At 45.9% G+C, this 26,370-nt stretch overlaps 2 protein-coding genes across 2 annotated transcripts; one reads left to right on the top strand and one right to left on the bottom strand.

Annotated features, from left to right (window-relative positions):
• The first annotated feature begins 728 nt into the window (after positions 1–728).
• Positions 729–14,559, top strand: REST (RE1 silencing transcription factor). Its single transcript, XM_035326415.1, has 3 exons — positions 729–1,643; positions 6,067–6,150; positions 9,192–14,559. The coding sequence occupies exons 1-3, from the start codon at positions 743–745 to the stop codon at positions 10,889–10,891; spliced, it is 2,685 nt and encodes an 894-aa protein (XP_035182306.1). The 5' UTR covers positions 729–742; the 3' UTR covers positions 10,892–14,559.
• A 3,450-nt stretch (positions 14,560–18,009) lies between these two features.
• On the bottom strand, positions 18,010–26,365 carry NOA1 (nitric oxide associated 1). Its single transcript, XM_035323916.1, has 7 exons — positions 25,375–26,365; positions 24,341–24,505; positions 23,298–23,494; positions 21,201–21,332; positions 19,692–19,808; positions 19,346–19,463; positions 18,010–18,767 (listed from the first exon to the last, which is right to left on the bottom strand). The coding sequence occupies exons 1-7, from the start codon at positions 26,315–26,317 to the stop codon at positions 18,562–18,564; spliced, it is 1,878 nt and encodes a 625-aa protein (XP_035179807.1). The 5' UTR covers positions 26,318–26,365; the 3' UTR covers positions 18,010–18,561.
• Between the last annotated feature and the right edge of the window lie 5 nt (positions 26,366–26,370).

The raw sequence follows: 26,370 nt of genomic DNA on the forward strand, positions 1-26,370 counted from the left end.
CCGGCTGCGATCGGCCGCAGTGACCTTGCCGGAGCCGAGCCGCTCGCCCCGGCTCCCCGGCGGGAGCCCCGGCGGAGCCGGGCCGGGCCGCCGCGGGGGGGTGGAGGAGGAAGCGGAGCCCTCTCCTCGCCTCCCGTCCCGGTGGGGGCGGCCGTGCCCGCCGAGGCTCTCCCCCCCCCCCCCCCCCCCGGGGGCGGCAGCGGCGGCGATCGGCGCGGGGAGGGCCGCTTTGTGTGGGCAGGCAGAAAATGGCCGCATGCCTGGCTGGGAGGGAAGGAGGGAGGGAGGGACGGGTGGGAGGGCTGCGGCGGGGGCACGGCTCCCCCGGCTGCCTTCCCGGGGCGGATGTGCGCCGGGCCGGGCGGGGGGGGGGGGGACCGGCACCCGCTGGGGGTGTCCGCACCGCCCCGGTGTCCGACATGGCGGGCACGGCGCTGCCCGGCCCGGCCCCGGGGCTCTCGGCCGCACCGGGCCGAGTGTGGGCCCCGCGGGACCGGGGAGGTGGGAGCCTGCCGCCAGCGGCCCCTCCCCGCCGTGGGTTCCTCGGTTTCGAGCTCCTGGGAGGGAGCAGAGGGAGCTCCTTCGAGGCCTTCGTGGGTCGCTTTGTTTGGCTTTCGTCCGCCTTAACTTTCCGGTGTAACTTCCCGGGGTTAGCCGAAGTGCTGCCCGGGTGGTACGAGGCCTTCTCGCAGCCCAGGTGCTCAGAGGTGTGCCTTTTCTCTCTTCCCACAGGATTGCTGCTATGGCAACTCAGGTGCTGGGACAGTCCGGAGGGAGCAGTCTGTTTCCCGGCAGTGCTAACATCGGCATGGCGTTGTCTAACGACATGTACGACTTACACGACCTCTCGAAAGCCGAGCTGGCGGCTCCTCAGCTTATTATGCTGGCGAATGTGGCCTTGACAGGAGAAGTGAACGGCAACTGCTGCGATTACCTGGTGGGGGAAGAGAGGCAGATGGCGGAGCTGACGACGGTGGGGGACAGCAACTTCTCAGATAGCGATGGAGAGGGTATGGAAGATACCCAGACTGCAGAGAGTGACCGTGAGGCACCTGAGAATGTGGAACTAAGCTCTCTTGAAGTGCCCGGTGTGGAAAACGAAGGTCCAGTTGCTTGCCCTGCTCCTGAGACTCCTAGTGTGGACAAAGAGGCCCCGTTGGAAGCACCAGGTACTCCAGAAAGCACAGAGGACAAGTGTAAGAGCTTAAAGAGCAAGCCGTTCCGTTGTAAGCCTTGCCAGTATGAGGCAGAGTCTGAAGAGGAATTTGTGCATCATATCAGGGTTCACAGTGCTAAGAAATTCTTTGTGGAAGAAAATGCAGAAAAGCAAGCCCAGGTCAAGGAGTCTGATTCTTGCACCACGGAAGAGGTGGATTTCTCCAAGGGCCCGATCCGTTGTGATCGTTGTGGCTATAACACTAACAGATACGATCACTATCTGGCTCACCTGAAGCACCACAACAAAGCAGGAGAAAATGAGAGAGTCTACAAGTGTACCATATGCACTTATACTACTGTCAGTGAATATCACTGGAAGAAACACCTAAGAAATCACTTTCCTAGGAAAGTGTATACCTGCTCGCAATGCTCCTATTTTTCAGACAGGAAAAACAACTATATTCAACATATTAGAACTCACACAGGTAAGTCTTTAATCTTTTTTTTTGATGTAAGCTTGGTAAGTACTGTGAAACTGAACGGATGAAGCAAACCACGATTCTTCTCTTTGCAGAGTTTGTTCCACCCTCATAAAACTCTCTTGTACTTGGTGCTACCGGGTTGTAGCCTGTGAAATGGGGGTTTTGTTTGAGCTCCAGTCTGCAATTTTAAGAAGGCCCTGACACCTCCCAATGTCAGGAACCCAAAGGGAGGCGAAGAGCATCCTTTTTATTAATTGTAAACAAGTTTTTTTTTAAGAGGGCATGACAGAGTGTGCGCGTGATGATTGTCAGGGTCTGCAAAGTCCTGATGTTTTGTGAGAACAAAACAGATTGACAAAAAATGCCTAAATCACATAGGTGGTTTTGAAAATTGTGGCTTGAGACCAAGCTGAAACTTGACTAAGTTGTAACTAGAAGAAAGGTGATGCACACATGGGAAAGTGCTCTCTCCTATCTACAAAGTCATAGTAAATGTTGAGTAGTGTTCATAGGCAATAAATTTCCCTTAATGGCCCTTGTTTTTTACTAAGATCTGCATCACTGCAGTAGCCAAAAGTAGATGCATACTAATGGCCTACAGGGAACCCTCAAGTGAGACTTTGGCTTGTTTTCATGTCTTCTCCTAACGTCAGTTTGTAATCTCCAGGAAAAGTATGAGGCCCCTTTCTGCTCTGATTTATACCAAATGGATTCAGAGGGCCTTCGGTTGTGCAGCTGTCGGTGTGAGCTGGGGCTGCAGCTGATTAGGAAATACCTTGCTTTGTATCAGAGAACCTCCGCAGCCCCTGACATGGGAAGTGCTGAAGTGCAGCCAAACTTGAGACTCCTTTCTGACTAAAGGCTCAAGTCTGAGAGGGGATGTTGCAGCCACATCCTCTTCGTAGGGCAGCGAGGTACAATTGCTTTGCCTCCTGATGCCTCCTGTGGGTGGGGAGGGGCCATTCATACTTCATTTGCAGGTTTTCTCAGAGCAGACTTGCTAACTAGCTTCTGGTGTGGTGTCCTGGCTGGGTTCCCTTTACTGGAGGTGAACAAAAACACTGTCGAATTGCTTCTTTGAAGTTACATTTCGCACTGCTGACATGAGTGGTTTTGAGGCTTCTGCTTAGTTTTCTGCAGCTGCCTGGAAGGGGAGGACTGCACGCTTGAGACCTTGGAGCTGGGCCTGAGCCGAGGTGTGGTGAAGCACTGTGGAGCGGTTTGGGTTCACGAGCATGCCGTAGTGTCTGCTTTGACAAAGGGTCTGGAGGGTCCCTTCTGATTTTTGATACATTAAGACAAACTGTTCTCTTAACAATAGCTGCGTGCTGTTGTTTAGAGGAGATCAGTCTTGTCTAAATATTTTTTTCCTAAACGAGTAAAAAAAGGTTATTTTAGGAGGTGTTAGGAAAATGGTACATTTTGTCCTCCAGTTTGCTTTCATTTATATGGATTGTGGGAGATAACAGGAAAGAGACCAGGTAAGAATGACGAAATGTAGGAGAAAACTAAATAAATCATCCCAGGAATTCATTGCCAAGTGTGAGCTCATGCTGTGGTGCCTGTTCTACATATGTCTCGACTTCAAATTCATCCCCGCTTGTGTTTGTGCGACATCAGGTTCCCACTCTGATCTCTGAAAGCCCTCATTGAGTTCTAGGGGAACTAACCCTGAATGTATGCTTGTCGAGGAAGCACCTTGTTATCATTGCAGCTGGAGAAGGCAGTAGAGGGTGATGGCAGCAACTGTAGAGCTAGGAAACTCTCTGCAAGCTCTGAGAACTGCAGTCTAAGAAAAGCAGTGACGGAAACTATTCAATACAACCCTAATTTCCCAAAGCTGCAGGCAGAGTTCCCTGAAGTTGACGGTTGCTAGATGTTTTCAAAAGAGAAGTGCTGCTGTTTTTTCATGACTGGTGAACTGAATTAAAAAAAAAAATGCACAAGTTAAACTATGTAGAATATTGTCCAATTCCCATTTTCTCCTTTAAAAAAAATCTTTCTTTTTTGTTTGTCATTTCCTTTCATTGTTTTAATTAAGCTGAAACTAATTATGGCTTCAGCACTTTTTAGTTCGCTCTGGTAGCTACTCTCTCTGCTAGCTCTAGCTGTTCTTTGTTAAAAGCTAGCAAATGAAGATCTTTCTGCCAGTTCTCACCTTTCAAATAAGTGGATTCATTTGTAAACGTGCCTTGTTTCCAATAACAGATTTTGTAGATCCAGCTTACCAAAACGGCAGTAAAATACCCCTCTCTTCATCCCCGTGTTTGTTTTCTGCTGGGTAGCGAGGTGAATTGCCTTAATGAGGACACACACAAATGCCAGAGAAGGGAAGGGGGCTGCAAGCTAGGGCAGTGCATGGTGGAGGAAGCATTTGTTCTGTGTCTGGGGAGCTCAGGAAAGCAGGTGGATGTTACCTGCGTGCCTTGTGCTTGCATCTTTGTGGAAAAGCAGGTGTGTGTGAATCTGTCCTGGACTAAAAAGTAAAAACTGGGATAGGCTGCTGGCAAAGAGGTGGGACCTTGGGCAGAGGGCTGGTTTAAGGATCCCGCAGGAGGTCATAAGCTTGTCTGCTGGGAAAGCTACACCTGGAAGAGCCTAGTGTCTGGAGATACTCAAGGTATTTTTATTTTGCTTGCCATAGGAGATCTCTCTTGTTTGCCACACTGTATTGGAAATTCGATGGAAGCAATTTTGTTCCAAGCAGCGCTTTCAGTAGCACAGGAAGAAAGGCTTTAGTAAGGAGGTGATCTTAGCCTTGTTCGCTGACGTCATTCTGCCTGTTCATTTGCATAGAGCCGTGTCTGCTCCGGCTGGAAGCCAGGGGTTTGTTCTCTGAGTGTCCTGTGGAGAGTTTTTTGGTGGCCTGTTTGCATGTAATGAGCTTGTAAAATAACAATATTTGGCGAATAGCACTTTATAAAACAACCCTCGTGGCGTAGCCAGGCATAAAGACTCACTGAAAGCCACAACCATTTCTGTACGACAAAAGCCCTTCCCGTCCCCTGTACATGACTTAACCTTGTCTTAACTGGAAATCTGGGGGGGACGGCGAGGTTGTGTGGTGCAGGAGGCTGTGATTGTTAGGGGGAATTTGTGTTTAAGTTGCTGATACAAACAAGAGTAATAATCCAAATGATTTAATGGGAGGAAGGAAGCGGGGGGGGGGGGATTTGTCTACATTACAAAGACTGCTCCTACTGCTAATTCAGCAAAGACCAGCAGCGGAGCCTCACGTCGTATACTAGCAGATCTGGAGGTCTTTGCTGCTACAGATAAAACTATGCTCTGAGAGCGAATGCATGGGCTGTGTACAGGATTTTTGCTGACGTCTGGATCTCAGTGGTTTGGGGAGGACATTGGCTGTATGCTTTGATTGATGTAGCAAACTGCTGCGGTGTAACGCTGACTATGCCTTGAGTAATCTTACAACTGAGAATGTCCTTTTCCCTTCCCACCACTACTGCCGGCCCCTGTTAGGCGTATCTACTCTAAACTGAAAAGTGTTTTCACAATGTGTAGTGGAGACAAAGCAGCCTAAATCTCTTGGATGTGCTAGCAGTTTGAGGCAAAAGATAAAAAAAAAATGGGACTTATCTGGACCTGCCTAACAGATGTTATTTCTAAAACCGTCGGCCTTTATTTTGGGCTTGTCTTCACTTGAAAAGGATTTTTCAAGTGTACTGGTAGTTACACAAGCTAACTCTCTTGTGCAGGCCTGATTAATGGCAGGCTAGTTTCCATTAGTTCTCAAGAAACAAAAACTGCAGGTGGAGGAATTTGAGTGTTCAAAGTGCTGCTGCTGTGCTCGATCTGTTGCTAGCAGCATAGTTTCACTGAGCAAGGCATTGTGCTTGTCCACGTTCCAGACAATTTCACTTTGCCAATAAAAGTTTGTCGGTATGTCCCAGTCTCTTGCGCTTGCATTCTGGAAAATGCAGTTCTGAGATGGGGGGTAGTTTCTCTCCACCCTTCATGCACCTTAAACATGGAAGTTTCAGGTAAGGTGTTAAAGGAAGCAAAAATGTACCTGCCTTTTTACAGGGTCTGTATCTTCTGTGTGTCTTTGGACTAATGTCAGAAAATGCTGTAGAAAAATCAGCTCTGGTGGCTCATGATTTCCTCAGGGTGTCTGTCCCGATCACCTTTTGCCTGAGGTTACTGTCTGACCACAGTGGGGTGTCCCTCTCTAATATTCTGTCCCGTCATTACCGTCCCTCATTCATAAGGCATGACACATCTGCTGGCTCAGCTCAGGCACATGCTTCTCGCCGTGACCCTTTTCTGAGAGATAACGTGTCTTGAAATGCGGCTGGGGGTTCTGTGACAGCCTGGCATATATGGTTTGGGAACCAAGTCTGGGAATCAGCTGTGTTTCAGTAATTAATCGCCGGTGTTTTTGTTTTCTTCTGTTTTGTTTTCGCAGGAGAGCGGCCCTATCAATGCGCTATGTGTCCCTACTCCAGCTCTCAGAAGACCCATTTAACCAGGCACATGCGCACCCACTCAGGTTGGTAAGGGGGTGGCAGCAGCAGCAGCATGGCTCAGGAAAAGGGGGTGGTTCTGACACGAGGCGGTCATCTCATCCAGTATGGCCCGAGCTTTAGCTGCTTGTTTTAACAGAGAGGGCTGTCCTTACCTACTAAAAAAATACTGCCATTAATAAAAGTGATAATGGGGGAATATATTTTTTTCTTTCCCTTCACTGTCCAAGATGTATTCTGAGGTACATAGGACTGCTGTAGTAGTCTTAGTCTAGTAGTAAATACAACATTGTAATGATGTAGGAACAAATTCTTGCCTTCTGTCTGCTGCAGTAACTCAGTTCAAATCAGTGAAGCTGGGAAAGGTTTGGATAGCTGAGAATCTCCCCCGTGATGTCTGTGATCTCATTGCATCGAGGCGCTCCGAGGAAACCCTTAGCTTTTGCTTAGTATTACAAAAAGAACCAAAACAGTGCCTACTTCTGGCATGGGGGAGAAATGAACAAACTCAGGAGTTTTTTACAAATTATAATTCAGTCTTGTGGCACTACAGGGCAGAATTAGCAATTTTCAGTAACATTTATTTCCCATCATTGATCAAAAAGCTGTGGTGTTAAAAGCTATCTCCTGCTCTCTTGTGAATCTTTTTGTTTTGTTTTGTAGCAGCATGTTTTTCTGAGCTCTTACTCCGTAGTCATGCTAAATGCAAGCACAGGTGTGCTTAGTGACCCTCTTAGGATAGCTGAGGTAGATGCTTTTGGCTTGCTAAAATCCGAATTGACCAAACCTAGGTGAGTTCCTATTCCTAGCAAACAGTAATACAAGCCTCATGAACAGTAGTTGTTTTGATTTCAATAGTTGACACCAGAAGGCATTTTTAACTGTTGTGGGGTGGGGGGTTGGACCCATTGAAAACAGCCAGCTTAAAAATGACGTGCCAGTGTTTTGGTTTGAGAATTTTTCAATTGAAACATTCCTTCAGAAACAAAAATGAAACAAACAAACAACAACAACAACAAAAAAACCACCACATTTTTTAACTGAACCTCTGGGCTAAATGTGAATTTTCAGATGGTTTGGTCAAAACTTACTGAGCCCAGAAACTATTTGCTGAACATCCTCTTCTCCCCTTGTGTGTGCAAAGAAGTCTGAAATCCAAAGGGGACCAGGAGTGGGATCTGCCCTTGGTCATTGAGTTGAAGCTCTGGGAAGGAGGGCATGAGAAGTGCTGACAGAAATGGGATTGCACATAGGACATTGCAGGACACTGCTCTCAGGGTTGTTTTATTAACAGCTGTCATAACTTCTGTTGCCCATCTTGCCTTGCCCCCTTGTCCAAGCCTTTCTGTGGCAACTTCTGAGCAGCTTCCCGATTCTTGCAGTTCATAGGCTGGACTCCTACGGCAAACCAGTGCTGATTTTAACTATCTTCAAGTGTAAGGCAGTGAAGTACAGCGCTTTATAGTCTGCTGCACTGCTGTAGCTGTCTTAGCCACCTTAGCATGCCACTTCTACTTGCTCAAGAACTTTGGATTTGGCAGAGGAGACAGCTACCAGCTTTCTGTGTGCAATGTGTGCGTTATCCTGTGGGATATGGCTTTTCAACGTTTCTGAGCATTCTGTGCGGTTGGAACAGCTCGTTCAAGCGCATGTAGGAGCTGGTCTTCTTGTCCTCGCTGTATATAACGTGAAGCTGATGCATGACGTGTAGGTGAATAAGGTCCATCCTTGGCAGAAGTATGACCAAGGAAGCACCTCAAGGTTAAGCTTGTGGAAAAGGTCCCTGGGAGTTGAGGAGGAGGTGAGAGGAAGGAGAGAAGATGGGCTGAATCAAACTAATCCTTCATGAAATAATAAAGAGGTGCTGCAGGCAGAAATGAAATGTTCTAGACTCCTCAGCAAGTGTCACCAACCCTTCTTGCCAGGGAGGCCGCACAACCTGTTGCAGTCCGTGTGGCTAACACACAAACGGACACCGCAGTCACAGCGACTTCACGTTAATTGCAGGCTGCTCCGCTCTCCTGAGTCATGGGGCCTCAGAGGAGCAACATGAGCAGGGGCAGTGTTGGGGCAGCGGGTTGGAGGGATGGTAGAAGTACTATTGCACACGGACATAAGGGCCTGGAGTGGCTTTTCAATGTACCTTCAAAGCGGCATGCGTTAGTTCTGCAGGTCAGTTTTGAGATGCTGGTTTAGAGCTTGAGAGCATCCCGAGTTCCTCAGCTGAATTTGCATATGTACAAATCCTCTCAAAGGATTTCTGTATTGATTTATCGTGCTGAAAGTGTTTTTCCTATGTGCTTTGATGTGTAAATGGAAAGCCAGTTGGGTTGCAGAAGCGTGCACTAAACCTAACATTGTGAAAACACTTATGCAAGAGTAATTTCAGAAATGTAAATGCAGATTTCAGTAGTAACACGATGGCTTTAGAATGCCTAAGATTGCCTTGCCAAGAGCAGCCCACAGCCAGCACATCATGTTGGAAACATAAACTCCAGCAAACTGAACTATGAGAGACAAAGATCATCTAAGCAGGGTGTTTCCTTCACAGGCGTTGGTTTTTGCTAGCTTATTTTCCGTTACTTCTTTTTCAATGCAAGCATGAAGTATGCTAAATCTGTGTAAAGTTGGACTTTTTGAAACGTTTGTGTGAAACTGCTATTCATCAAATGTTACATTTCCGTTTTTCTACAATGCATTCAATGGACCAGTTGGGTATGGATTCCATTTGCTAATATTACTGTAGAGAGATCCCTGCCGGTATGTATGCATAGCCAGAACCCGTGACGTTGTTACTGCTTGTTTGGTTGTGGATCCCCTTCCTCCCAATCCTTGCCCCTCCTCTCTTTATTTTTTTTTTTTTGTATATCGTTTTTGGTGTCTTGTGGATGTGTTTGTGACTTGTGGATTTCCTATGTTGATAGTATTTAATTTTAAAGGCGCATGGATAATTTTTTTTTTCTTTTTTGAGTTTCGTATCTCTGTGCCTGTATTAGCACAATGCCATTTCCTTTCCATCCCCGTGCTTAATAATCATCATCGTTCCCTTCCGCCCTTCCTTCCTTAGGTGAGAAGCCATTCAAATGTGATCAGTGCAGCTACGTGGCCTCAAACCAGCATGAAGTGACTCGACATGCACGGCAGGTTCACAATGGGCCGAAGCCTCTGACTTGCCCACACTGTGACTACAAAACAGCCGACCGCAGCAATTTCAAAAAGCATGTTGAGCTCCACGTCAACCCGCGCCAGTTCCTCTGTCCTGTTTGTGACTACGCGGCGTCTAAAAAATGCAACCTGCAGTATCACATCAAATCCAGGCATCCCGATTGTTCGGACATCACCATGGATGTCTCCAAGGTGAAGCTACGGACTAAAAAGAGCGAAGCTGACTTTTCTGAGAGCGTTAATGACAAGGCGGAGAAGGAGCAAACAAAAGGGGAGTCGGCCGCAAAGAAAACAGAGAAAACTGTGAAAGTGGAGAAAAAAGAGAATTTAGCAAAGGAAAAGAAGCCAGCAACCAGTGTTTCTGCAGGCCAGGTGACAACCAGAAGTCGGAAATCGGCTTCAGAAAACAAGGAGGTAGATATTAAAACGGAGAAAAATACTGAGAAACCATGTAAAACAAAGAAGATCAAAAGAAAGGCAGAGGCAGAAGTAAATTCCTCAAAGCAAGAGCCTGCAAATGACACCTCAGCAGTAACAAAAAAGAAGAAGAAAGTGGAAACTAAGCCCAAAGACTATCAGGAAGTTCAGAAAAATGATGGACCAGAGGAGGAGCCTAAAAAGCAAAATTCTTGCCTTAAGAAAAACAAAAAAAAGAAAGCTCTGAAAAACAAGCACAGTAGGAAAAGCAGTAGACCTGATCAGGAGAAGATCGAGGAAGAGGAGATGCCAGACAAGTGTCCTCTTAGAGAAGAAGATGGGTGTGTGAAGCCTGACAGTCTGAGCAGCGACCAGGTAAAGGAGCAAGATCCTGCTGGCCCAGCATCATCATCAGATGATGGTGGTCGTGCTCGCGAGGGGGAGAGCGTCAGTGCTAAAGGAGGTTGCGCACAAGACCCAGGACAGCTGTGTCTGCCAGATCAGGATGCAAACGCAGAAGGTGAGGTGAAGGATCAGGACATGCCTGCTGCAGCAGAGGAGAGCAAAGACGCCGTTTGTGAAAAAGAGGAGAGAGAGGTGGATACAGAGGAAAACAGTTGCTCTGAAGAATCTCCTCAGGAAGCGCCTTCTGAACACACGTTGGATGAGCCCATGGATGCATTACCAGATCTGGAGCCTGAGAAGGAGCCAGAGGAAACCTGCGTGGCAGAAACTGTGAGTAACCCAGACCCGATGGACCTGACTAAGGCACACCTGCCGGCGACAGAGCCCACGGGAGATGCCGTGCCAGCACCTGCACCCCCAGAAGGGTGCACGCAGGGCCCTAAAGTAGCGCTGGCCTTACCATCTCCGGATAACGCAGCAGGGAATGAATCTCAGGAAATGGATGAGGATGAGGGTATCCACAGCCACGAAGGCAGCGACATCAGTGACAACATATCGGAAGGAAGCGATGATTCGGGGTTAAACGGCGCTCACTCTGTGCAAGAGGAAGCGAGCCCAAAGACATCACAGGGAGCTGCAGACAGCACAGTGGTCAGGGAGAACTATGTGTGTATTTTTTGTGACCGCTCATTTAGAAAGGAGGGCGAATACAGCAAGCACCTCAATCGCCACTTGGTCAATGTATATTATCTTGAGAAGGCGACAAAAGGGCAGGAGTAGAAATAAATAGCTGTGGTTTTGGGGTATGTGTATCTTTTGTAAGATCTTATATAGCTCATGTACAGATACTGTAGATTTATTTTTTTTTTAAGCATGGTTTGCTTTAGATTCTGCGTTGGGATTTATTTTTCAGTTGAAAATATTTTTGACAACTTTTTATGTAATGAACTCATTAACTGTTGGATCTCTTCGTTAGAGAAGGCAGGTAGGGTGTATGAGGCTGTGTCCTGTCAAGTCTGTCTGCTTCTAGTCTGTTAGCTTATGCAGTTATTTTATAAATAGAATTTTAGGAACAAGACTGTAGCAACTCATACACAAGTTGGATGTTTATAGAGCCACTGACAGTTGCTTTTTGTTCTAGCAGCCAACTCATCTCTTTCCCCTCTCCTCTGCCTTTGTTTTAGTTCTTCGTAATGTGTCTGGACGTTCGAAGTGGTAAAAACTACTCAATGTTTTTTCTACCAGGGCGATAGATTCTATTACATAAAAGAGCACTTTGTAAAAACAAATCAAAGTTGGCTAGTGATGAACATGACTGTTGAAGATAATTATAATTGTGAGTGTACATTTCAGATCCCCTAAGTGTGAACAGTGAGCCAAAATGTGGGGTTAGTCCTTCCAACTTTTGATTGGAGAACCTGTCTTGATTAATGTCTCATTAACTATGATACATACTTGGCTCCGCTGCGGGGAAGTAAATTTGTTATTTTTAATTTTCTGCTTTTTTTTTGTGCTTTAAAGGCTTAAAATATTGCACATTGTTTTTGTTTTTACCTATGCAGTTTAATCCTTTAGAAATAGCGCTTGTGCAGTACATGTACACTTTATATATGCATGTTTGGTTTTCTTTGTGTAGCCATTCTTATTTCAAAACATTCAGATTCGTTGCTTACCATGGGCCAGTTTTTTTTCTATTTTTTTGTGATGCTCTTTACTGCATATTTTTCTTGTTTTCATGGGGTATTGCTAACTGTGCATGAAATCAGGAACTGTTTGGCTATATATTTTTGACTAGCTTTAAAATCGTATAGCTGTTGAGCAAAAGGATACCAATGCAGTTTCAAAACACTATTTTTACATTTTTTTCATAGAAATGCCACTTCTGATATTTTTAATAAATATACAGAAGAATAAATTCTAATTTATAATTTGGGGTCACCAGACAGAGCAATACATGCTCTCAGTGAAATGTCTGCAGGTTCTGCAATGTCCAGTTGATCTTTTTTTCCTGTTTTAATTTCCACAATGGACAGCAGTCAAACTTCATGAACTTAAAAAAAAAAAGAAAAGTAGCACTGATGTAAGTATGGTTCATCAAAATCTAATGTCTCACCAAAACCAACCAACCAACCAACCAACCAAAACAAATAAAGATAACTGGTAAGCAACAAACCTGGTATTAAAAACTGTAGGAATTCCTGCTCCTTATTCATTCAAGTTGTGTTTAATAAAACCATCCTGCTTCCATACAGAGAGAGGAACACGTAAGATTGTGATCTTAGGTCGGTATGCAAGAACTATCACTGCAGGAGTTTTTAATTCTAAACAGATTTCTCTTCTGGCACACACAAACATGCAAGAGATTGCATGCCTGCTGCTTATAGTAGTAAAATGTGAACAAAATCCAAATAAGCAGGGAAAGAGCAAAACACTCCCGTCTCATCTGTGCAGCAGAACACCACCGTTAGCTCCCTTTTCAGCTGGAGCAGTTGGGGGTAGCTTCTTGTCAACTCCAAAGAAGCAAATTTGGAGGCAAGTGTTTGGAGAGAAGAGATCAATCAGTATTAGTGCGTTTTACGACCTAACATGTTCTGGAATATACCCCATTTTGGATATACATACTCTTCTGAGTATCCCCATGTCAGCTTCCTCTCCAGACAAACCCTCTTGAATGAATAGAGAACAACAATACTACGTTGCTTCTCCTTTTGGGAGAGATTGGTATAATAGGAGGCCAAAGATTTGAGAGGGAGGACATCCCTCGTGGCAGAAATAAGTTGTATAGTGAGATTTTGTATGCTTAGATAGCATTCAATCCTTACCTTGGCTGTGACAATCAGTGTCAACTAAAGATCATGTTGCAACTATATTTATGTTAAACATTAAGAAAATAAACCTAGATGAATTGTTTTCCTAGACAACCAGTTGTGATAGTCTTAGGTATTTTTTTCCCCAGTGATATATAATGTTGCCACCATTTGTGAGCAATGTGAACAGATGCTGGCAATTCCAGTACTGTGTAGAGATTTTATAGCTCCCCTTTGGCATTTGCCGTCTTCTGAGAGACTTCAAGGACTTCAGCTATGTTCAGATAAACTTGTGGACTGGCCTGATAGTTTTTTGTTAAAGGAAAATATGGTGTAGACTGACTTGAAATCTCTCTATGAGATAAGAAAATGAAAGAATTTTTTTTTTTTTTTTTTTTTTTTTGAGATACTCCTCCACACATTTCTGGGAAGTGGTCAAGGTTTTAATGCTTCATCTACCAAGAACTCTTTGAAGACAACGGTGCTTCTGTTAAGCAGTGTTTTTACCACAAGATAATATTGAAATATTAAGAAGAAAAGTCTATTTGAGACCCTTACCAGCAATGTCCTGAAATACCTACTGTTGGTACGTAGCTGTGTTGGAATTATCTCCTTGGTGAAGGCCAAGATTTGGGAGTACGTTACATTAAAGCAGCAAAGATTTTACTGTGTCATGTGTATCTAAAATGTTAGAAACGTCTAATATTGAATATTTGATGTGGAGTGTATGAATTGGGTAACCTACCACATGTGGTGGTTTTACATTGCTGTATCTCCTTTTTAAACAGTGACTTTTGTCTTTGTCAATATTCTTAAATTATTCTGTGTCAGTTTGACCAATACTAGCAATTTCTTTTGTCTTGATGATAATAACCTACACGCGTGTTCCAATTCATGGTTGGAGGGATTAGCACAAGGATAGCTCTACACTGCCAGTCCTTGGCTGAGCAACACGGTTTTTGGGGTTGTTGCCTGTGTGGATCCATACACTCAAAGTAACTGCCCTAAGGAATGATCCAGAAGTGGATTGCATTCATAATCCAATGTTTATGGATTTTGGTGATCTAGGCTGAAACGTCATTAATTGAAAAAAAGGTTTGACAACTGACAGGCCAGTTAAGATGTGGTAGTGTCATTAATTTCAACAGACTTAGGTTCAACAGATGTAGCTGAAAAGTATTAACCAAATTCAAGTTTTCTTGAATGGCAGTTCTGTAGATATGTGGCATACGTACAATATTAACAGAATCCAAATAGCTTATGGAATTATTTTATGTGTACATATATTTCCTCCCTCTAAAATTATACTAGCTAACAAACGTTTGTGAGCTGGCACGGAAATGTGTTTATGATGTTTGGTTGCACCATGTTTGATGCTTTTACAGTGCAATACTTGTATTCTCTGAATTAAACCAAAGGTAATTTTTTTTTTCATGCTCTTTCTACTGTAGTGCATGACAGCCTTTTCTACGTTTTTAATAGATGTAAAACAAGCCAGATCATACATCCTGTTTTTACTTAAGACATGTATAAGTCTTTTGTCCGAAACGTAGTGTAAAGTTAAACTAAATTGCATTATATTAACCCTTACAAGTGTATTTTCCTAAGCATAGTTATGATTAAATAAACTTTATTAAGGAACTTGTAGCTTCTATCTACTGCTTATTAATAGCTACCAGAGATGTTTTAACTGAAGGCAGCAGCAATGCAAGCTTCATTGCATCTCTTCAAGACATCAGGACAGAATGACATGGGGATCCAGTATGTAGCTCCCAAGTGCATGCATGTGCAGTCCTGACTGCAGAAAGGGATCGTGGCTCCATAAATATGTTATTTTTCCATTTAATCATGTATTCATTTCTCTGCCCACTCCAATTAAAGCTAGGCATGAAGTGAGAGATACAGACTAGGTTCAAACTTAATGCTGGGCGTGTGTGAGAAGAAGTACAACCTGATGGAAGGTGCAGATTTCAGGTTTAATGCTGGTGGCACTTCCTCTTGCGTTCCCAAAGGATGTGTGGTTCTGATGATTTGGGGAATTCATAGTAGATTTATAAAAACGAGGTCACCTGTTTTCCCCATGGTGGTGGTACTGTCTGTATAGGGATACTGAAAATGTCTTGAGAGCTGTGGAGCCCAATGATGTATCCTGCATCCCTGATGCTAACCTGTCTTCCGAGGCTTGGCCATGCTTACCTGGTACTAACGTAGGACTCTTCTTTGCCATGGGAACCAAGGCAAATGATGCTTGATTAAATCGTGGGGATAGTTTTATATGCAGTTGCTGCTGCTTTGAACAATTTGGGGTGCTCCACAAAGCACAAGAAGTGAGTGTTTGTTTGCTGATTGATCGTTTTCTTGTATACAACTTCTCTCGTTCCCCCAGGGGTGGTGGTTTTAGTGTGTCAATGAAAATTTGGGTTTCAGGTAATGCTGAAGCACCAAAGAGCAGGGGCACTGCTACTACAGGACGTGGCCTTGGAGAGTGCAGGATGGAGGGGCTGGGACCAGGTAAGGGGCACGTTTTGGCTTGCTCCTCTTAAAGTCTTGTAGATAACGTGTGTAGTTTATCATAAACAGCGTGTGTAAGGACAGGTACCCAGTCCTAAGTATGAGCTGCAAGAGAGGTGACCTGAGAGTGTGGCATAGAGATGGAAGGGGACTTCTGTGCCTCTCCGCCTGTGCTGTGTGAGTTAATTATTTCAGACAGGATCAATAGAGGAGGCCCTGCCCTTTACACGACCAGCTCATGCTGTTTCCCCTCCAGAAAGAGACAAAATCAGGTGAAATCTCAGAATAGAAATAACACAAGTAGGTTGCCAATGTGAGAAACCATTTTCCCTTACACCTATAGTCAGGTCATCCTTCAACCAGCTTCTTCCACTACTGCAGAAAACGGGAACACCTACTAGGCTGAAAACTTGCTGCTTTATGCTAGGTTGTGCACCACAAGTGCACAGCTGTGTGGTACCAAGGCAGCGTGTGAACTCGATGAAATACAAAGCTCATGTTTTTGGCTTGGTACTTTTTTGTTTCTTTGTGTTGTTTTCATATGTAAATAGTTAGCACTTGCAGCACGTATCTGCAGCAGTGCACACATACTGGCAGCATAGCACACGCTCCTGTCTCACACACGTGCAGCACAGCACGTTTGCCTGCCCCCAATCCAGTCTTGCTCTTTGCACTGTTTTTTCAGCATGCCTGAGCCCTGCAGTCATGGAGCAAAACTGAAAAGAAGGTTGAGTTGGAGAACCTGTTTTTTTATAAAGAGCTTACACTTTTTCCTACACTTTCTGCTCTATTCCTTCCAAAAAGTATTTCAAGCCCTGCTCAGAGCTGTCCAGAGTAACTCTGATGGTTTGAGGTTCCCGTCCCCTGTCCCCCTTTCTTGATTTAGTGCTGCACGGTGAGGCTAGATTGGGAATGTGAGGCACAGCCTACTTAAAATTAAAAGGGCACCCAGTCTCTGTGAAATGTGACATTATCACCAACTCACTGTCATCCTTGAGCAGCTGGTCAAGAGCACTCTGGTGTTTCAGGCTGCTGTGAGCCCACCTTCATAGGCACAACTCTGCCACCAGCGGGATGGAGAGGGCAAGTCAATGCCCACAGGGTACGTCAGTCTCTGTCCTGAGTGACGCCGGACAAGCACCAGCAGTTTGGCTTACAAGGTCTGTGAAATCAGTCGCTGGTGAAGAGAGTTTACAGGTCATTACAAGTCGTGAATCACAAGAAAATAAACCATCAGGAAGCAGATGCTTGAAACTTCTGGTCCATTGGGCTCCCAGCACCCCTTCCTCATTACGGGCTATTTTGGGGGCAATAACAGTGAGCAAAAATCTCAAAAAAGAGTGACATTTGCACGACCTTTTGTTCTTCTCTTGCCACGAGAAGCAGCAGCTTTTTTCCTGAGTTGGAGGTACCCGGCCATGGTACACGGCTGCTTTATTTTTATTTATTTATGTCAGTACTCCAGCAAACTGAGCTGTTCTGCTGATAATGCATGTTTCAGATTTCCTCACTTTTCTGGAGTATTTATAAATAATTGCACCCAGTGAGAGCACACTGACCCACGAGGACGAGACCTTCCCAGAAGGTTCAGTCTTCCCAGCCCTGTCCTTACAGCTCATTTTTGCACACAGACTCAAGCTCCATTTGCTTTTGGCTCCTGCGGTAAGATCAAATTAGCTGTTGTCCACAGACATGTTAAAAACTGTCTTGCCTTTCAGGCTGTCTGGCATAGGTGTAAAATAGACATGAGCTATCCCTTTGAGAAGTGTTTCTGAGTAGGTCCTCAGCTTCAGTGTAATCCAGCCCTCAGAGCTTATAAAAGCTATTTCTGTGCTTTCATCAAGGTCCTAATTGCTTCCACATTAAACCTGCATGCTGAGGTTTAATATTTGCCAGGAGCACATGTTTTTGTTCCTAGCTGGGGCAGTTGCTAGCTGTCCACTGCTCTTGTGGTCCGTGGAGTTGATTGGTGCAGCACGGGCTCTGCCAACGCACAGGACAACCCCCACGACTTCCAGCCCTCGTGCTGCCCCACCTGCACGTCTCAGTAAACACCAAATGACAGCATGGAGCCACGGTCTTCCCTGCACATCGGCAGGAGAGGCAACGGGCACAAACAAACACAAGTTCCCCCGGAGAACTGGAGTCAGACCACAGGTCGGAGCATCTGTCTGTGGTGACAAATAGGGTGCAGGAAGGTGTACAACTTCATAATCACTAGTGAGGATCAAGCTGGACTAACAGGACAGCAGGTGACATGGCCTACTGAGCCAGAGGGGAGCAGGATGAGTCTGCTGGTGCTATGTTCACCTCAGCATTTTGTGTCTGTCTGCAATCTGTGTGGCCAGACACGTAAGTATGTCAGCTCTGCGTGCATGTGTCTACTGTAAACACATCTCCAGCCGCTCCAGTGGTTGAACCTGGCAGGACTTCGCTGCAGCAGTCTCATCTCTTGGGCTGTCAGATGTGGCACGATACATTTTCCTCTAACACAAACCATCTTGCTTGTGCTTTTGTGTAGTTAGCAGGACACATGCCCATACAGGAGTGCTTTGCCAGCGATTTCAAAAGCAGACAAAGAAGTCTCTAAAAGGTTTTTATTATACACCCTCAGTTTCAGAAATATTTATACAAGGTACAGAAACCAAATCCAAGCTGTGTGTTGTAAAAGTTTTTGTCAGGCACCTGAGCAGACGTGCTTTTTGTTAATTCATTTTTCCTGTGTCCAGAAATAAGGCATTGCACTCACCAGTCTGCCCCAGATGTTGAAGGACTGAGAGGGCCTGATTTTTGGTCAGTAATATTGAATTACTGTCAGCTCCTGAGAGTATCATACCCACACCAGAGCACTCCCTTCCCCTCTCCACATCCTCATCTTTGAAAGCAACATAAAGTCCATGAAAACCAGGTAATAGTTTCTGACCTGCAAGAAAAGACCTACTCTTTGAGCAGCAAAGTCAGCCCAGGGCTAGCAGCTGAGTTCCATCCTGTATTTCAAGAGGGAACAAGGAAAGGAGTTGCTCCCTGATACTCACAGGTCAGTCAGAACAGGTCAGTCAGTTGAACATCAACAGGCAACAAGGTTCTCCAAAGGCTGTTCTGTCTCCTGTCTTGCCCAGATGATGAAAAGTGCTATTTGTTCTCCATGGTTTTCAGATTTTCCACCAAGGCAGGTGGCTTTTTGGTCCTGTAGGCAGCAGTACCTGCAATCCGGGCCCCTCTGATGCTACTGATATATGGTAGAAGTGGAGGCTCCCGCACTACCAGCTCGGTGCCCCTGGGAGTGTAGGCTCGGAGCAGCAGTTCCTCTTCCTGGTGAGCTGTCACTGTCACCCAGCCTGCAGAGCCAAGAAAAAGAAGTGCAGTCAGTGAGAAGAGTCACCTGTATCAGAACAAGGGTTCTCACACAAACTCAGCACTCCTGTATTGGCTAAGAACTCATGCTATCCAGGTGTGATTTCTTTGAGAAACTAAGCTCAAAGTAATACCAGAGCTTTTCCAGTAGAAGGCAGCACCTAAAGCCACATCCTGCTCTTCCCAGATACATCTCAGATACATCTCTCTCCTGCTCAACTTGGAGGGATGGTGGAGACTACCAAAAACATTAATAAAGCTTTCTGATCTGTGGCCCCTTCCCTCTCACCTGGACAGCGGGATCACATCCATTCCTGATGCTGTAGCACCTCTGTGGCAGCCAGAGAGCATCAATGCAGCATCCTGTACAAGCATGGCTGTCAATCCCCATTCCTGTAGGCTGCTGAGCGTCAGCTCTAAGTCATGGCTGTCCTGATTTTTTTTTAGTGACAGTCCTGCCCTTAGCAGAAACCAGGGCTTGAGCCCTTGCTAGGCTACTTCCCAATAATGTTTCTAGGATAGAGACCCCGTACAGCAAACTAATGAAGAAATGTTAAATTACCTGCAGAGGAAAGTTTGATATCCGCAACTGCCTCAGTGGTACCAACTCCCTTCAGTGTAATGTCCTGGGGGACAAGTGGGGGAAACTCTTTCATTCGCTCTTTCCCACCCATGGGAACCTAAAAACAAGATAAGATTTAACAGCTAAGAGATGCTTCACTACTGCCACCTTGAACTGGCAAGCAATGCACAAGTGGGAATAAAGATATTAGACCTTTGTTATCCAAGTAAGAGCTGACTTGAATACCCCTATATGAGCTACTTCACATTTGCAAAGAGCAGAGCTTCACCAGGCTTCACCTGCCCATCTGCAACCAAAAGCCCAGGACAGCAGCTCCTTCTCTCACCTTTAGAAACTCTTGGCCAGCGTGCTTCTCATAGAGAGCATCTGCATTACTCAGGGTAGAAATGTGGACTGGCAACAGGTTAGAAGCCACAACAGAAAACCAGGCAGGCTTTTCTCCCTGAAATGAAAAAAAGAGGATGACACTAATGATAACAGAAAAGCATCTTCAAACTGCTCTCTTGCTCCATTTCTTTTCTGCATGTTGAAAACCTGGCTGATTGTTGTCCCCTCCCTGACCAATGGTTCTTGCCTGTGTCACTGCAGAGCAGCCATGGTTTATGCAAACAGAGGAGCACCAACAGCTTCACTTCAAAGCACCAACACCACAGCCCCTGCCATCGCATCCCAATCAGTTCAAGCAAATCATCCAAGAGATGTCTTTGCTCAAGTTTAATTCCCCAAAACAAATTCAGATTGGTTATTTAGCAAGAGAACTGAGTGACATCTCTTGTCTGGTGTTCCCTCTCCTACCACTTTGCATTTCTAATACCCCTCATGACAAAAACAACCCCTATGGTAACCCTGTGTCTGAACTGCCAGCCCCATCCTCTCCTTCTGCATCACGTGCGAGAACTCCTTTGGCTTCATCCATGCTCACAGGCTGTCCTGATCTCGCAGCATTTCATGTTCTGGATTCTCTGCCCATGCTGGAGCTCTCCTGCTACATCGGTACACTTCTACTTACAGCAAGCACCCTGTCACCTTCACCTTTCTGCTTTTCTTCCAGCAGGACAAGAGTTTCCTTAGCAAAGTAAGGATCCAACATGTCTACGTTGATCTTGGAAAGCTGACTGAAACAATGGAGTAGCCATGTACACAACCCCCTTCTCCAAATGGGGCAAACCACTGCGAAGGGCATGATCTGTCATTAGTGGTAGATCCACATCTGGAAGAAACTGCCCCTTCCACAGGTGAGGTGAGGGAAGGCTGGGTCCACACTGCTCAGTAAAGTTGTATCACATGGGATTTCTAATAAATCAAAGAAGTTGGGAGGTGTGGGGGAGAGAGACAGCTTGTTATAAAAGTGTTTTTTCAGAAACTAAAATCCATGTACATTTACTTGCTGTCTCAGATAAATTCTTCAGAATTCTGTGTCAGGAAAGAAAAATGTCCATGCTTTTTTCTCTTTGCAAAGAGCTTTCACTAAACACAGAAATGAGGAGAAACACTTCTTTCCCCAGTTAATTCTGTCATTTACTCCCCTCCCTCACTGCCTTGTGCCTTTGTATGTCATGGGAAGCCCTTCAACCTGAAGGTGTCTGTCAGCATCCAAAAACAATTATAGTTACACAATATAAAATATTGCACACTGGTAACAAATATCACACCTTTCAACTGCAATCCCCCCATCCCAAGGCATTTTTACTTTCTGTAGTGCTTTATTAACAGCTTTGTCATCTCATAACCAGCTCAGAAAGGGGCTGGGGGAGTTATCCAAGCAGCCTTTTATTGTTTGGTACTACAACATGAGATGAAGGAGCTGCTCTTGAAAACCCCTTTCTTCCCCTACCTGCAAGTAGTCAACACGTCCCAAAGCTGCTAAAAACAAGACCATTCCTGGCTTGAGAATGAAGGTCCGTGGAATGATGGCTTTTGTTGGCATAACCAGCTTTACTTCTTTCTCTGTCAGGAGATTCAAAACCTGCAAAATAAATTGTATAGCCATGAGACGCTGAAGGTGTTTCAACAGTGACAACGGATTAATAATGGTAGAGGAAATAGATCAAATGGAGCAGTGCGAAGAATATCTAACACAGGAAACAGAGGAGAAATGCTGCTAGCTCTGTCACAGGCATGCCAGTCATGCAAATACAAGTCTGAAGCAGTCCAGCCACAAGGATTAATCTCGTTTAAGCATTAAAAGACCAAGCTAACAAGGACTGCGGTGCAGCCAGAATACATAACGTTCTTCCTACGGTCACATGCAGACAATCCTTAGTTTGAAAGCCAAGGCAGCTTTTAACACCAATTGTAAAAAACAAAAACCTCTGTCCTGCTAGCTGCAGGTTTTCTGATGTAATTGGCAATGCTTACATGATAATTTACGTTATCAATTGCCTTTGCTATGCTTTCCAGAAATTTGACTTTGAAAGGAGGCACGAAGAAGCAGCTAAAAACAAACCTCCAAGGAATATGGACAAAAACATAATTCCATCATATGGTAAGAGCCCCCTTCCCAGTTCCACCTCCTTCCAAAATACAAATCAGACAAATGAACCTGTCTGTAACTGGAAGCTTCCCCTGCCAAAACATCACACAGATCATCTTGGTTGTCCTCCAGCCAGAGGACAGGAGTCCTGTCTTTACTGCAGACACTAACTAGCTATCACAGAGTTAAGTGCCACAGTAAAGCAGGTTATATCTCACAAATGTCTACTAGAAAACCAGTAGTAGTGTTAAAGACCTTAAAACGCTTAATTTGTAAACACTTATAGCCTACAGTAGCTTGGCTAATCTTATCTATCAACCAAATCAGAATCAGTATGTCCCTGGACTCTAATTATCTCGGCTGCGGAGTCTAACAGGATTAAGTGTTGGGTGCACTGTCCAACATTACAGTCCACAATCCTAGTCAGAGAAGCTAAAGACCAGCTTGCCACTATAGCAGGCATGATTGCTTAGGGGCCTAAAAAGTCATCAAATGCCCTCTTAAATGTTGATTGCTCCCTCGTGATTTATTGACAGAACACAAAAAAGTGCTCTATACTGCACTCTAATTATACGTATGAGGCTAGGAAATCTCATGGGAAATTAAATCCAATTTACAGCTTGATGGTTTTATGATCTTGGGAGACATACCTTCTTAATAAGGTCTTACAGCTGGAGAAATTTATGAGGTTAAGATCTGTGGGCTTGAGCTAAGACCTTACCTTCTCAAAGGGAGGGACTTTTTTTTTATTTATTTAAGTAAATATTTCCAATGGAAAACAAAGTACCCAAAAATTTTAATACGGGGATGTAGTGTGAAGTATCAAGCAGTTTTTCTTGCGCTTTGTTCTCTCCAGAACTTTCCTATCTCCCTGTATTTTTTAACATTCCCAAAAAGATGACCTGCAGCTCTGTACAGATACCAAAGCTATGGAAAAACAAAATACAACTCTTTTGTACATATACACTGTATCAGCACTGGCTTCAGTGCCATTGCTCTATTGAAACATTGAGGAAGCCCTCACATATTGGAGCTATTAACAGGAACACTGCACATCCTGCTGGCATCAGGAGAATGCTTCAGGTCTTTCTCAAAGATTTAGTTTGATCACACAACACTGATAACCTTCCTAAGGTTCACATTTTTCAATAGACTTGCATAGCTAAAAAAGTGCAAACTTCCCTGAGCAACGCTGGTATAAACTTGCTTTAACAGTGTCATTTACTTCCCTTCATTAGGAACGTTGCTGACACAGCACGCACCATTCAGAAACACAACAGCAGTTAACATGATAGATGCTCCCCAGGTAAAGAACAAACCACATGTTAGCAGTCGTCCAAAACAACTCCTAACTCCGAACTCCAGGACTGCAGCAGAAACTCTCCCACTTGTGTAACAGAGGCAGAGAAGTCCTCCCAAACTGTAACCTCCTCAAACACAGATCCAGAGTGTACCTACACAGTTTTCCTTTACAATCCCTGGAGTATCAAAACACCAGCGAGCATCCTTCACTTCATTGTATGTGAACTCTTCTCTTTCCTTAGGCTTCCTGTGTGAATGGCTGGGATCTTCATCTATGCTGTATGAGAGCATGTCAGGGTCAAACTCAATCAGAGGGCTAGAATTCTGACGTTGAAATGTTCTTCCAACTCTTCCTGGATTAAAATAAGAGGGTTTCATTTCACTTCCTGGTAATTAATTTATTTATTGCATTTCCTTCAATTGGAAATCTGCTCCCTTCTCTTGCTTATCAGCAGTAACATAAAAGTGATAAAGATGTTAGGTGGCTAGAAACATGCATGTTCAAATGCCAAAAGGCTAATAAATCCCTTTTATAATTCTTCATAGCACACCTCAAGTCATAGAACATTAGCAGGGACCAGATCACAGATACTCCAAAATTTCCTTTACCAGTAAATCAGGCTGCTTTCCCTTTTTTGTGTCTTTGATTCTCACAGAATTATTCATGTCAGAGCTAGCTTCTGGCAATCCTCCTTTTCAGGATATATACTTAAATTGATACACAGTCCCTATGGCCTGCAACCTAACATGATAATTAAAAATTGAATTTGTCATCTTCCTCTGGGAATGAAAGGCACAGGCTAGAATGCAATATTCTTGTAACGTACCAAGCTACTCAAACCAGGTTAGCAAGTGCTCCGTTGATGGTAGGTGAATTGCACAGAAGAAACCTCTGCCATAGCTACAACAGCTACTACAATTTTGAAAGAAATACTGCTGATGTTACCAAGGGAAGAGCTAGAGGCTTTGCATCCATCACTCAGGAAACAGCATCTGCTCAAAATAACTTGAATACAATTTATTTATTTATTTTACTACAATGTTCCTCCCACAACTAAATGAAAAGTTTCTTTCAGTGTGGGAAGAAACTACTTTCCAAAACCAGTTGCATTCTGCAGCAAATTAAGGGGTTAACAATCCCTTGTGTGAGCATTTTCACCAGGACAGAAGGGTTATACCTTTACTTGGACAATACTCACCCACTAAGTAACCTTGCTTTTTAAGGTGATTAAGGTACCGTTTTTCTTCACTGCTTAGCTGATCTTCTGTTTTCAATGCCTCTTCTTTCAGCCTCTCCTGCCTTCGGAATATCCTGTCACACGTCGGATTAATAATTGGAAATTTCAATAGGTTCAATGTTGTTCCTGGAAAAAAAAGGCACATCTGGATCCACAACTACCTGTCATATTTATGCTCTGAGGAACAAGAATAAAAAACTGCTTTTCCAACTTCTGGGTGAAACCCAGTTAACACAAAGTTGGACATAGAGCTAAGCATCAGCAGGTGCTCCCGTAAAGCACCAGCCTCCCCAGACAGGGTGGCTGAAATCAAGTATCAACCTGCTTAATAGTGCTATCTGGTGACAGGACCTGAGGAAATGGTGTCAGGCTGTGACAAGGGAGGTACAGGCTGGCTGTCAGGGAGAGGTTCTTCACTGAAAGTGCTGTCGTGTGCTGGAACAGGATCCCCAGGGCACTGAGCCTGACAGAGTTTAAGGAGCTTTGGACTGTACACTTAGTTGTAGGTCTGAATTTTTGGGTAGATCTGTGTGGTGCCAGGAGCTGGACTTGATGATCCTTGTGGGTCCCTTCCAACTCGTGATATTCTGTGATTCTATTGAGATCTGTTTTCCTGTTGAAAGGGGTCTCTCTGCAATCCACAATTTCCCTCACGTGCACTCTCACAGATTAAAATAATGCTACCACCGACACAGTCATGGGTCATCTGAGATGATTTTGCACAACAGCTACCCACTAATTTTTGGATGGTCAGATAGATACCTGAGCACCAAAGCACGGTCCTAGGGGCAATTTCAATGAAATTAAGGGATCGGAATTTGACCAGCAGCAAGATTTGGGTCAAGAAAATGATGCTGCTAGTTGACTCTTGTTAGGGCCAAACATGGGGAGGCCCAGGCCAGCTTGCAGGAACAGGGCCTGGCTGGCGGCAGGACTAAAGCCAGACAGCCCAAACACACCCCACCGCAGCGGGGCACGGCAGCAGCACCCCTCACCTGGCCACGGCGAGACAGTGGCCCTGTTGACGACGTCGGGGGCACGGGACTTGCAGTAGTCGGAGTGCAGCAGGGCGTTGAAGAGCGTCGACTTGCCCGAGTTGGTGGCTCCCAGCAGGTAGACGTCCCCGGTGCACTTCCAGGAGCGCTGCAGCCGGCTGACCAGCCCCTCGAGGCCGAAGCCCGTCTTGGCGCTCACCAGCCGGACGTCCACCAGCAGACCTCCTCTCCGCAGGCCGGCTCGGACGCAGGCCGCCTCCAGCCGCTGCCGCAGCCGTCCCAGGTGCCCGGCGGAGTCGGCGGGCAGCAGGTCCACCTTGTTGCCCACCACCAGCAGCCCGGCAGCGGGGACGTCGGGGTCCAGCAGCGCCGGTATCTGCGGCAGCACGGGGTCGGGCAGCTCGAGCACGTCCAGGAGGTAGAGGAGCAGCGGTCCGCGGCCGTGCCTGGACGGGCGGCGCAGGGCAGCGCTCACCACCTGCCGGTGCTGCTCCGGGGGCAGCTGCAGCCGCAGCGCCCGGCCGTGGTGGGCCAGCAGCCAGCAGCGCTGGCAGACGGCGCCCCGCAGCCCCGCGACCCCTTCGGGGCCCTCCGTCAGGCTCCGGTACTTGTCCGCCGGCACGAAGCCGGGCTCCCCTCCGTCGCGGCACTGCAGCTCGGCCCCGCAGCCCGAGCAGCTCACCCCGCTCGGCGGCACCGCCGGGTCGGGACGCCCCGGGGGCGCCGCGACCGCCGCCCGCCGCTCCCTGCCCGCCGCCGGCCCTCGGCGGTGCTCCGCTGCCGCCGCCTCGCTCCTCGCTGCCTCCAGCTCCGGCTGCGGCTCGTACTCGAGGAAGACGAACCGCTCCTCCTCGTCCCTCACCGCCGCCCCGCGCCGCTGCGCCGCCACCCAGGGCCGGGCCCGGGCCAGGCGGGCCAGCAGCGCCCAGCCCGGGCGGTGCATGGCGACACCGCGATGCCGAGCAGGGGAAGGGGAAGGGCTGAGCGGCCGCGCCT

The sequence above is a fragment of the Oxyura jamaicensis genome, chromosome 4, assembly GCF_011077185.1.
Source record: "Oxyura jamaicensis isolate SHBP4307 breed ruddy duck chromosome 4, BPBGC_Ojam_1.0, whole genome shotgun sequence".
NCBI classification, from domain to species: Eukaryota; Metazoa; Chordata; class Aves; order Anseriformes; family Anatidae; genus Oxyura; species Oxyura jamaicensis.

Excerpts from the sequence above, each read along its gene's own strand:
- REST (XM_035326415.1), top strand. The coding sequence starts at position 743 with ATGGCAACTCAGGTGCTGGGACAGTCCGGAGGGAGCAGTCTGTTTCCC. Across the intron at positions 1,644-6,066 it reads ACATATTAGAACTCACACAG|GAGAGCGGCCCTATCAATGC; the intron begins GTAAGTCTTTAA and ends TTGTTTTCGCAG. Across the intron at positions 6,151-9,191 it reads GCACATGCGCACCCACTCAG|GTGAGAAGCCATTCAAATGT; the intron begins GTTGGTAAGGGG and ends TTCCTTCCTTAG.
- NOA1 (XM_035323916.1), bottom strand. The coding sequence starts at position 26,317 with ATGCACCGCCCGGGCTGGGCGCTGCTGGCCCGCCTGGCCCGGGCCCGG. Across the intron at positions 24,506-25,374 it reads CACTGTCTCGCCGTGGCCAG|GAACAACATTGAACCTATTG; the intron begins GTGAGGGGTGCT and ends TTTTTTTTCCAG. Across the intron at positions 23,495-24,340 it reads AAAGCAAGGTTACTTAGTGG|GAAGAGTTGGAAGAACATTT; the intron begins GTGAGTATTGTC and ends ATTTTAATCCAG.